This window comes from Herpailurus yagouaroundi, unplaced genomic scaffold, assembly GCF_014898765.1.
Source record: "Herpailurus yagouaroundi ecotype Mexico unplaced genomic scaffold, PumYag 182, whole genome shotgun sequence".
Lineage (NCBI taxonomy): Eukaryota > Metazoa > Chordata > Mammalia > Carnivora > Felidae > Herpailurus > Herpailurus yagouaroundi.
The window spans coordinates 21,201,486-21,214,307 of NW_024412413.1; the positions used below are offsets into that span (position 1 = coordinate 21,201,486).

Consider the following 12,822-nt stretch of genomic DNA (forward strand, 5'->3'; position numbering starts at 1 on the left):
GGACCTCCTGAGTTGTATGTGGGTCCTTTGCACAATCTGTTTGTGGCAGGAGGGGCCCACCCATATCAACTGAAAGTTCATTTACACCAGGCTAGGGCCTCAGAGTCAGGTTTGAGTTGTTTTAAAAACAGTTAAATAGTGGAACAAAGATCTATTCACCCTTGCCCAGAAACGAGTTTGTTTGTTTTTCTAAAGAGGAGTGGGGTCATAAGAGTAAGAAAAAGGGACTCCTTTCTTCGGAAGTGGAGAGCTTTAATTATCCTAAAGAGCTCTTTATCATATTAGGTTTGTAGGTGTTTGTCTGCGCTTGGTCTATAAGATCAAAGAATCTTCATTCTTGCCAGGGCAACGTCTGTCTTGTTGTCTCTCCAAATACAGAGAGCTGCTATCTGTGGGCTGCTGGCTCCTTACACACTAGAGAAGTACAAGCTCACTGTTCACAAACAGTTGTCCAGTAAACAGCTCAGCCCCAGGAGTCTAACTGCTTACTTAAGAATTCAAATGTATCCAGTAATTATGGAGCAGGTTTGGTTTGATTTGGTCTGGTAGGCAGTAAGGTCAACATTTGGAGCACAAAGCAAACAGACTTACAGATCATTTTATGACTTTTAAAATCCATTCACTTGTGGGGCGCCTGGGTCGCCCAATTGGTTAAGTGTCCGACTTTAGCTGAGTCATGATCTCACAGTTGGTGAGTTTGAGCCCTGCGTTGGGCTCTGTGCTGACAGTTCAGAGCCTGGAGCCTACTTCAGATTCTGTCTCTCTCTCTCTCTCTCTCTCTCTCGCTCTCGCTCTTGCTCTCGCTCTCGCTCTCTCTCAGATTCTCTCTCTCTCTCTCTGTTCCTCCCCCACTTGTTCTCTGTCTCTCTGTGTCTTTCTCTCTCTCTCAAAAATAAACAAACATTAAAATAAAATAAAATCCATTCACTTGCTCACTTATGGTGTTTATTTTTTTTAATGTTTATTTTTTGAGAGAGAGAGAGAGAGAGAGAGAGAGACACACACACACACACACACACACACACACACAGAGCGTAAGCGGGGGAGGGGCAGAGAGAGACGGAGACACAGAATCTGAAGCAGGCTCCAGGCTCTGAGTTGTCAGCACAGACCCCAATGTAACTCAAGAACCACGAGATCATGACCTGAGCCAGTCAGACCCTTAACCGAATGACCCACCCAGGTGCCCCTGGTAAGTATGTATTATGGGCTGAACTGTGTCCCCACGGTTCCCACCTTCAATTCTTATGTTGAAGCCTTAACCGTCAGGACCTCAGAATGTATTTGGACAAAGGGCCCTAAAGAGGTAATATGTTGGACTTGGAGCCTCCAAAACTGTGAGAAAATAAATTTCTGCTAAGTTAGTTACCCAGTCTCTGGTACTTTGTGACAGCAGCCCAAGCAGACTAATGTGGTACTCTAATTTACCTTCCAGAAGGGTCACATTTACTTCAGACTGGTTTTTACACAATCATTAAGTTGCTATTCTACTGGAAAAAGCAAGGGAATTGAAAAATATCAACTACATCCTACACTAGTACAGGGTGAGGTATTATATATATGTGTATATATAATATCTCCCTTAATCCTCAGAACAATTTGAGAAGTAGAATTTATTCCTCTCTTACAGCTTGGGAGACTGAGACTCAGAACATTTCAGAAACTTGCCCAAGGGGTGCCTGAGTAGCTCAGTTGATTGAGCATCTGACTCTTGATATCGGCTTAGGTCGTGATTTTGCAGTCATAGGATTGAGCCCACCTCAAGCTCCAAGCTGACAGTGTGGAGTCTGCTTGGGATTCTCTCACCCTCACTCTCTCTCTCTCTCTCTCTCTGCCCCTCCCCCACTTGAGTTCACTCTCTCTCAAAATAAATAAATATTAAAAAAAAACTTTTAAAACATTTAAAACACTTAAAAAAGGAAAAGAGACTTGCCCAAGAGTCACCCAGCTGCAGTGGGTGAAGTGAAAACACAACCCAGATTTGATATCAGGCCTACTTCTAGAATGCTGCAGGACCTAACCAGAAAGCACCTTACAAATATCAAGTGCTTTACCTAAGTAAACATTTTTAAAGGTTCTGAGAAGCAATACTGAAGAGGGATTGAAGGAACATGCTCTAGAGTCAGACAGTCCTGTGTCAAATGCTGAGTTTGGTATTTATTAGCTGTCTGAACTTGAGCAAGTTACTTAGACCTCTCTGAACAGAACTATTGTGAGCACTAAATGAGATAAAACTTATGAAGCACTCAGTATCATTCCTAGCACCTGATAAATAATCATGAAATGATAACTTCTTTTTTAATGGCTTATTTATTTTTGAGAGAGAGAGAGAGAGACAGAGTATGAGCAGGGGAGGGGCAGAGAGAGAGGGAGACACAGAATCTGAAGCAGGCTCCAGGCTCTGAGCTGTCAGCACAGAGCCTGATGCAGGGCTCGAACTCATGAACCATGAGATTGTGACCTGAGCCAAAGTCGGATGCTTAACCAACTGAGCCACCCAGGCACCCCATGAAATGATAAGTTTTAAAAAAGCGGGGAGGGATTTAAAATCTGACTCCCAGAGCTAGTTTGGGATTTGAAATAGGATCTCATGAGTGTGGCTCTCAGGACATCAGATTCAAAAAGATCTCAAAATAATGCACCTGGTCAACTCCTACCCAATCAATAATGTCATAGTACCTGTATTTTTTGTAATTTTTCAAATTAATATCTCCCTCTTCCAGTAGACTATAAGCTCAAAGTCAGGAGCCAAGTATCCCTAGCACCTAGCACATTTCCACAAATTTTGAAGTGTTAACTTGTTTTTATTTTTCTCCAGGTAATTTCAAACTTTCCTGTACCCTCATTCAAGGAGAGAGTCAGTTCTTATTACCTAATCAGGACATGATAAGATAGATCATAAGGAAAAAAAAAAAAAAAAAGACTTGGTCTCTATGGCTTTTTTATTCCAAAAGCCTAAGCTACAGGTGACAAACTGACAGCTCAAAGGCCAGTCTGGCCCACAGACAGGGTTCGGTTTATGGTTTGGTGTGTGTATGGTTTTTTAGAATTTGGATTAATTTCCAGAGTTTAACATTTATTTTTATTTTTGAGACAGAGGGAGACAGAGCATGAACGGGGGAGGGTCAGAGAGAGGGAGACACAGAATCTGAAAACAGGCTCCAGGCTCTGAGCTGTCAGCACAGAGCCCGACGCGAGACTCGAACTCGCAGACCACGAGATCATGACCTGAGCCAAAGTCGGCCGTCCAGCCGACTGAGCCACCCAGGCTCCCCTAATTTACAGAGTTTAAAAATCAGGACAGTGCTTCCAAATAAAAACAAAAATATATGTTCAAATCTTAACCTTCCAGTGCCTGTGAATATGACTTTATTTAGAAATAGGGTCTTTGCAGATGTAGTCAAGTTAAGACGAGGTCATACTGGATCAGAGTGGGCCCTTAGCCAACAACTGGTGTCCCTATAAAAATAGGGGAATTAGCAGATAGACACGGAAACTCTGGGAAGAAAGCCATGTGACAACAGACACAGAGACTGGAGTGATGTGTGTCTACAAGCCAAAGAATGCCAAGGACTACCAGCAGCCTCCAGAAGCGAGGAAGAGGCAGAGATAAATCCTCCTCAGAGTCTTCAGAGAGAGTGTGGTCCTGCTGACACCTTGCTTTTGGACTTCTGGCCTCCAGAATGGTAAGAGAATAAATAAATGTAAGCCATTCAGTTTGTGGTGCTTTGTTATAGCAGCCTTAGGAAAAATTAATGCAAGGGGTATTCTCCCTTGAGACAGGATTTAACATCCTGGCAAAGGCCAGAAGAAATAGTTCTAATGAGCTACTAGTATGGCTCTCAGAGGTTTAGACAAAGTAGAGATGCCAAGAAGAGCCTGACAATTTCTCTCTCGTTTAAAAAGAATAATTATGTACTAATTTCTAGTCACTATTGCACTGTGGGCAGAGATTGGCCACTCTCACGTTTAAAAAAAAAATGACTCAAGAGTTTCTTGTGGGTCAATAATTGAGCAGAGCAGATTGTTGAAGTGGATTTGACTGTCAGTGACTTCTGACCATGAATGACTTCACCCTTTGAATAAGAACATAAAGATAGGGACCAGGAGAAGTCAGGTCATGGTTTAATAAGCATGTCCAACATCATTCCTCTTGCCATTCAGATTCATTTCAAAGAGAGAATAATCAAGGCCAGAAGAATATTCTTCTTTGGGTTCAGGGGCCTACTTTCTCTCCTTTCCTTCTTTGTCTTATAAACCTAAATTATAGGCCTATTTCATTTTTTAATGCCTATTACAGTGACTACTAAATTTGAGTGGCCCATATAGATGAATTAGTGAGGATTAAATTAGCTAAAATTTTGAGGTCTGTTATTTAGAATAAAAATTCATGACATATTTTCAATGTCAATCAGAATCGTCAATAAATAGGTGCCCCTTTAACCGTTTTTGTTTTTTATTTTTTCAAAAAAATTTTTTGATGTTTATTTATTTTTGACAGAGAGACAGAGCACGAGCAGGGGAGGGACAGAGAAAGAGGCAGACAGAATCCGAAGCAGGCTCCAGGCTCTGAGCTGTCAGCACAAAGCCCAAGGTAGGGCACGAACCCACAAGCTGCGAGACCATGACCTGAGCCAAAGTCGGACACTCAACCGACTGAGCCACCCAGGAACCCCAACTGTTTTTGTTTTTTAGGAGAAATGCCAGAACTATTATGGCAGGTTGTAGAGAAAGGGACTGAAAGTCTCAAAAAAGGAGATATGCTATATGTATTTACTAGATAAGGCAGAAAACCCACAAGCTAACTATATTCCTTAGGAAGCCAGAGGAACCACATTCCATTTACCAAGGCAATAAGGAATGCAGGGTCATGGGGCCATCAGCACCAGTGAGCCTCTCTGCAGTGGCTGTCCTAGGCAGATCCCGTCTGACAGCAGGGGATACTGTTCCAGAACTGGGCTCCCGGGGCAGTCAGAACACTAGAATCTGGCAGTAGCAGAGGCCAATGGCAGCACTTCAAGATCAGAGAGAAGGATAGCAAGGTCAGAATGGCATTTGAGGGGTCTGACTCACAGCAACTGACAGACAAGAGGATGAACACAGAGTACGGACAGAGTGTGAGATGTTTGGGCTGCTCATGAACACACATCACAGACCTTCCCTTTGCAAAGGGAACTGAACGGTCAATGGACGGCTGGCTTGGCTGGGGGATATTAACCAGCTTCTGCTCTCAGCCGCCCAGTTCTAGAGCAGTGGCACATGGAGTGGCAATGGTAGCAGAGCTGGAGACTGTGCTTGGGATCCCACTCACCAAGACTGACGTGACTACCACTGCTGTCAGCACCAAAACCAATGCTGAGTCCCTGCTATGGCACAATTCCTCAGGAGAAACCAGCTTCTTGGTGGCAAACTATTTATATCTGACTCCTTCCATCTTGGGAAGAGTAGCAATTCATCTTGAGTGGGTGGGGCTGACATATATTCCATATATGAGCCTGCAAGTCTTGGACAGTATCACTGTCTGAGGATTCACAGAATCCTGATCAGCCAACATGAAATCCCACATAACATCACCTAAGACCAAGACACCCAATTTATGGCAAAGGAAATATAGCAGGGGGCGCATAACAATGGCATCCACTGGACCTACCACAAGCTTCAGTATGCAGAAGGGTAGCCTGCCAGAGCTGAGGAAGCCTCTTAAAGATGCCACTGAGGCATCAGTTCAGAGAGGAATGCCCGCTAGGATAGAGCACCATCCTTCAGGATGCAGTATGTTCCATAAACCGATAGTTATTGTAATAGTGCTATGTCCCCAACAGGTGGAATACACTGGTCTGAGAAAGAAGGGATAAAAGTAGAAGTAGTCCATTTATCATCATTCCCAGTAACCCACTTCTGGAATATCTCACCTCTTCAATTTTAGACCCACTGGGTTTAGGAGTTCTGATGCCCAAGGAAGAATTCTTCCACTTGGGAATGCAATGAAAATTCCATTACATATAGTTGTAACTGCTGCCCAGTCATGTTGGTGTCCTCAGGCCAAGACCAAAAAGCAACGCCAAAGGTCACCATAGTGGCATGGCTGACTGGTCCCGAACTGGTCCTAATCCTCAGCAGGGACAGCCCACAGTCAATGACTGACTGATGCAGAGACATAAAAGGCTGGCTCTTTTGCTTAAAGGGACAACTCAGTGCCAGTTATGCCCCAGATCCTCCCGCTCTGACCCCTGTGCATTACCTAAGATCACATCTTTGCTTGGTGTTTTCCTTTACTATCCTGATTTACTCCCTCCCAACTTCACCCCCAATAAATCATATCCTAGACTCTCCAAATCCCTGTTTCAGGCTCTGCTTTTAGAGGTAGAAATGGAGCAAAATAAAGCAGGGAAGAGAAACAGGGAATGGGGGAGGGGGGCTTTATCTTTAAATAGGATGGTCAGGAAAGTCTTCCCTGGGAAGGTAACCTTTGATGAGAGACGTGAACATGGGAGAACAAACCATCAGCCTATTAGAGAGAAAAGCTTTCAGGGTGAAAAAGATAGGGTGCATCATCTGGCACAAGAGTAGTTCTGGGAAGACAGTGGGTCTGGGGAGTTCCAATAAAAGTGCAGAGTATGGCTGGAGCAGAATGAGGCAGGGAAAGAAGGCCAGAAATGCCAGACTTCTCAAGTTCCCACAGCCCATGTAGGGCCTTGAAGGCCATTGAAAAGATGCTTGCTTTAACTCTGAGAGAGGTGGGGAACCATGGGGAGGTTTTGAGCAGAGGAGAGATGTGATCTGACTTTGTTTTTCTAGAATTACCCTGGCTGCAAAAGTGGAAGCCAAGCTGCCTGAGGTTGCACAGGCAGAAAGTAAATGATGTCACAGCAATTAGAACTGCTGGCCGGGCCCACCTGACCTCAGAGCCTGCTCTCACGCACTTGTGTTTATCAATGGAGCACACAGGGCATGTCTGGTGCATATGTTGAAATCACAGGCACTGAATGCTGAGGATGGACACAATACCCAGGGATTGGTCCATCTCTTTAAAGGGAAGATAAAAATATTTATAAGGAGAGTAGGCACCCCTTCAGTTTCCCTTGGGGGAAGTCTTCAATACTACATACTACAACTGATTAGGAGAAAAGCCCAGACTTGCCATAAGATCCAGAGGTGGCTGGCTACGTTGCGGCCCAAGTGACTCCCTAAGCCTACATGAGTCATTAAGTCTCAAGTCAGTAAGTGGGAAGAGCAAAGACACTTAGAGAGGTCACATAGTGTAATGAGTAAGAATAGTGGTCATAGAAAGTCTGGTCGGAAACCCAGCTCTGCCACTTATAGTCTGTGTGACCTTGGACAACTTACTTAACCTCGCTGTGCCTCGGCTTTCTCATCTGTAAAATGGTAACTGTAATAGCCCCCACCCCATAGGGTTTAATACAAGTAAATGAGTTTACAGTGCCTGGAATATATAATGTTTGCCATTATCATTTTATTACACATAGACAATTAGAGGACACTCATATTGTCATGTAAGTTGAACAAATCTACATGTCAATTTCTAGATGTTAACTTCCAAATTTAATGCCTTCTATGTTATCTGTTCTAATACTAGACTATAAATAAATGTATTCTTTCTTCCTACGCTTCTGAAATATTATTGTACTTTTAGCTGATTAAATTGTCCAGCTCCTTTTTATCAATAACTCTTCCAGGAGTAACAGGAAGGCTAATAATGCCTGACTGTAATCAGCCCCAGGTGCAAACTTCAAATGCTTCCCTATGCATTTGCCACTCCCCTGACTGTGCAGAATGCTCAGTAATTAAAAAGCACCCCAAGAATTCCATTTAGATGATGATTTCAGTATCAAATATTACAAGACAGTGAGTTATATACTGCTTGGTAAGTTAGGAAGTCAGAGTTTCTAACTTCCAAATGTTCTTGTTCCTTACAAAACAGAAAACAGTTTCTTCTGATTTTTTTTCCCCATTGGATTCTGCCAACTGGTTTTAGGTGAAAAATTAGCAAGTGGAGGGAATGGTCATTATATACCAGACCCTGGGCAAAGCCCTTTATATATAAATACCTCTAAGACAAGGTCAACATCAAGTGTGTGGCAGAGTTGGTCTCGCTGGAGGAGCCCTAATTCTGGAGCTTTGTTCAACGACTGCTAGAGCTTAGGGTGAACTTGGCTTGCTGGTCAATTAATGCCTGTTTTTTTTTTTTTTTTTAAACCATCCTCTGTCAATAACTTCTTTCTAGAATCACTGAAAGAAGGGGTTCTAGTTTGGCTCTATTTTTTCTCAAGTCATTCTCCAATTAAGACAACAGTGGTAACATCTAGCATGCATTTTAGTGCATTCTGCATCTCTAGGCCTGTGTTAGCCATTTTTCTATTGTTTCATGATTCAGTTCCAAGGAAACCATTCAGAGTCCTAAACACATAGCTTTGTTTAGGGCTGAGGTCGCACAACTGGGAAATTATGAATTTTGTTCTATTCCTAAGCAAACCAATCTGGCAAACAAAAAGATCTTCAAGAGGATCATCCAATCAAACATAGCAAAACCAGTTCTTACAATAGTCTCTTACCAAAGAAAGTGATTAAATTTCAAAAAAGCAATTCAACTTAACGTTGGAAAGAAAATTCCTAAGTACTTCTTTGTCAAATATTTTATAAACTAAGGTACAGAATCTGGTGATTATAATGGTGATTGTAGTCAACTCTGGTTTTTATGCCTGACTTTGTCAGATTCCTTTGTCATTATACTTGAATATGCCAATCAAGACACTGTACCTTCTTTTTCCATTTTTAATCAAATGAACACCACCACCGTAAGATGGACATTACCCAGGGAGTATGCAACACAAGGATAAAACATTCTTCAAAGAAAAGGTCATTACAATCATTTGCTATGTCTGGTTGGTTTATCCTGCTGTCAGCTAGGTTTTTACCTATACACGATAATTCAGTGTAGGTCTAATCGAAACCTCTTCGTTTTTAACTTTTAAATTAATGAGGGGCTGACCCCAGCTCTCTTACTAGGAAAGCTCATCAAGAGTGATATAGTGGAAAATTTCACACTGACAGGAGCCCCTGTGTTATAAAATCCAAGGAATGGAATGCATCTCTGTGTGACTAGAAATAGTCCTTTGAATACTAAATTTTTTTTTCATTGAAGAGATAACATATACAAGTTAAAAGGAGATGCCAGATGAAATTTCACTCATTAGGATTAGAAATAATCATTCAAACATATAAAAATCTTATCAGGAGTATTTTTCACATTTATTTATATCAGAGGGATTAAAGAAGTTGTCTTACCTTGTACATAAGGACTGCTTATTAATTCATCTATAAAACCTAGAAAGGCATTTACTATGTCTATAAAAAAAATCACAAATTAAAATGTCACATCAATTCATTCATTTGTGACACACTCTCCTTCTAATAATAATATATTTAACTTTAAAAAAGATTTATCTTTTTGGTTTGGACAAAAACATTCACTTTAATGATAGTACATAACATTTTCCCATTGTAACCATGTAAGGCTTTTTGTCTTAAATACTAATTTTTAAAGATACTTTCTTTAAACTACTGTGTAACTATTCTTTTCTTTCAAAACCACACAATCAGCAACCCCTCTAGTTTATATAACAATCTAAACACATACTTAATTTTGATTTATAGTGGAAAAATTCCTAAAAATTATTTCCACCAAAAGTATACAATATAAAGTGGTTCCTGATTTTGTCATTATTATTGAATTAACATGAAATATTATCTCCCAAACCTCTTCCAATTGAATGCCAAACACACACTATGCAATATCACCATCTCTGGTAAGTACCAATACTACCATATAAGCAGAACGCCTATCTCGGTATTTTCTTAATTCAACCCTATACTTTCGATGCATCTTTTTTTTTCCCCTCCAGACGTAGCGTGTTGGAGCTGGAAGGGGATCCAGAAGCCATCTAATCTGACCTACCCACTCCTCTTTAAAAATGTAGCTTTTAAAACATGAAGCAAAGCCTCTCAAACATTGGCAATGTGAAACTACTCAGAAATAAACCTAAAGTTTGCATTCAAACTTTACCTTTGTAAAATCCCCAACGAATCTCCCACGGCGTTCTTCACTCCTTCCTTTCCAGGTGTCAAAATTTTTTCTTTGAAGGTATCAAATGCTTTAAAAGGCATTTTGAATGAGTATGGGGGACCTCCGAGCACTAAGAGTCAAGTCTCAGAAACTGTCATGCTTTCTCATTTCCAGCATGGGGACCACCCTGCTTCCCTCGATGAACACCCTGAAGTCAGTTCTCATGGAGGTAACTACTTGAAATCAAAAAGGAGATGAAGCCCAGCCCAGATCTTTCAAGAGGAGACAAACCGCTCCCCCTCCCCGCAAAAAGAGGCCAAGTAGTGTCGGGCTGGGAATTCAGTCCCTTGAAAGCTACAAGCTCAGCAGCAGCCTGTGGCGCTGTCTCTGGCAGCCACTCTCAGGCTGAGCGCAGCCTCACTCCCTCCCTGGGGCTGCAGCTGGAGAAGCTGAAGTGGGCTCCAGCCCACGAGGTGTCCTGAGACCAGCGACGGCAACTGCAGCCTTTCTCCAGCCCCTCCTGCTGCTTCTGACCACATCCCCCTCCTGCCTCACTCAGCCCGTGGCTCTCACGGAGTGATCCTTTCCAAGGTGATGCTATAGTAACCGGCACAATACCTGCCCCTCAGCCGCTGGGGCTTATTAATGGGCTCTCAGCCAGAGCAGACACCCAGGGTGGAGTGTATGAAGCATTTACAAGTCCTCTGCTTCTCTGAGGTCTGGCCTTACAGACAGGCTCTCAGCCACCACATGATGCCTTTTATGCCCCTCGTGGGAAACATGAAACAGTTTTTCTGCCAGACATTAGTAGGGATGTGGTCCTTGGAGGGGCGCTTGCGCTCAAGCAGGCTAAAGGCAAACATCTAGGAAGGCATTTATTTTCTCCTGATCAACAGAGCGATCCCTCAAGGTGTGGTGCGGGGGTGCCATTGGGACCACCTCACTGAAGGTATCTGAGCTGGTCCTAGTACCTGCTTAGGCTTCTTCACTGATCCTCACTGTCCTCAGGAGAAATCCACATTCTTTATTCTCTATCATGGCTCACAAGGCCCTCCATGGGACCCCAGCCTTATTTCTTATTACTCTGCTCTTCATATCAGCCCTTTACTGAATTCATCAAGCTCCATGTCGCCTCTGAGTTTTGCTCAAGCTATATCCTCTGCCTGGGTAACTCTCCTCACCCTTTATCTGGGAAATGTCAGGGGATTCTTAAGTCTCACTGAGGTGTCTCGTCCTCTAGAAACCCTCCTAGGCAAGGCGTCCCTCTCCATGCCTCCAAATCACCTGTCCTCTGCCCCAGGAGGACCTGCTCCATTGTGGGATATAACCTAAAAAGTTGTTGAGCTGGGGTTAAAATATCACGTTGCTCCCATGTTTATGGGCTGCAGCTAATGCCTCTATATACGACGCTGTCATGAAGAAGCAGCTTTCGTCTGCAAGGTTCCAGTGCTCCAATCCCCCAGCCTGCATCTGCCTGACAAATCCTGTGTTTTAGCCTTTCAGATACCCCAAAAGTCATGTCCACAGGACTAGTAATTGCCAACCGCAAGCTGCATTCCAATCCTTCTCCAAGGTTTGAATTAAGTTATCTAAATCAGAGCTGGATCCTTGGTAGGTTAACTACTACTATCAATAATAACTATTATTATTATTATGGCTAATATTTTATTGAGTCCTCTCTATGGTCCAAATTCTGTTTAGTATTCTTCATGTACTATCACAATTTTTCCAACACTGTTTTGTGATTAGTAACTTATTTTTCCCAATTTTACTAACAGGAAGCTGAGGCAAACAGGTTAGACTTGCCAGGTTTCAGATCCAAACAGCCTGGCTCCAGCCATTCTCATCTGTCTCCCTGTGTGTCTCTCTCTCTTCCTCCATCACACCCTTCACATTGCCTCCTCTGACTTTATGAGGTATGTTTTGTATATCTGATAGTTCGTCCATTTCAAGTGGACAATGATGTTTAGCAAATTTACCAAGTTGTGCAACCATCACACTAAAGCACAAAGCAGATAGAACATGTCTATCACCCCAAAAAGATCCTTTATACTCACTGTTAATCCCCATCTTCCACCCCCACCCCCTGTCCCAAGGCAACCAGTAATCTACTTTCTTTCTCTATAGATTTGTCTTTTTTGGACACTTCGTATAAATGGAATCATACAATATACGGTCTCCTGTTCCTGGCTTCTTTCACTTAGTATAATAATTTTGAGGTTTGTCCAAGTCACAGCTCATATCAGTAGTTTGTCCCTTCTTTTTTCCTTTTCTGTGGAATATTTCAATATGTGGACTTACCACATGATGTCTATCCATTGACCTGTTGATGAACATTTAGGTTGTTTCCAATTTCTGAGTACTATGCAGAAAACTGTCAAGAATATATCCATGCAGGTCTTTGCGTGGACATCTTTTCCTTTCTCTTGGGCAAATACCTAGGAGTGAAATTGTTGGGTCATATGGTAAGTATATGTTGAACTTTTTAAGAAACTGCCAAATTATTTTCCAAAGTGGCTGCATTATTTTATATTCCCACAGTATGTATGAGGACTCCCATTTCTGCACAACCTCACCAATATTTGCTATCTTTTTTAGTATAACCATTCTAGTGGGTATGAAATGGTATCTCATTGTGGTTTTAATTTGCATTTCCCTGATGACTAATGATATTGACCACCTTTTCATGTGGATATTGCCCACTTGTATATCTTCTTTGGTGAAATTTCTATTCACAT

At 42.2% G+C, this 12,822-nt stretch overlaps 1 protein-coding gene across 1 annotated transcript in view; it reads right to left on the bottom strand.

Moving 5' to 3' along the window:
• Nucleotides 1–10,836, bottom strand: part of SLC17A8 (solute carrier family 17 member 8) — a 49,320-nt gene extending 38,484 nt beyond the window's left edge. The window contains exon 1 of the mRNA XM_040491111.1: nucleotides 10,085–10,836. Coding sequence (XP_040347045.1) covers nucleotides 10,085–10,185 — 101 coding nt within the window. The 5' untranslated portion in view covers nucleotides 10,186–10,836. The remainder of the gene's footprint in view (nucleotides 1–10,084) is intronic.
• Between the last annotated feature and the right edge of the window lie 1,986 nt (nucleotides 10,837–12,822).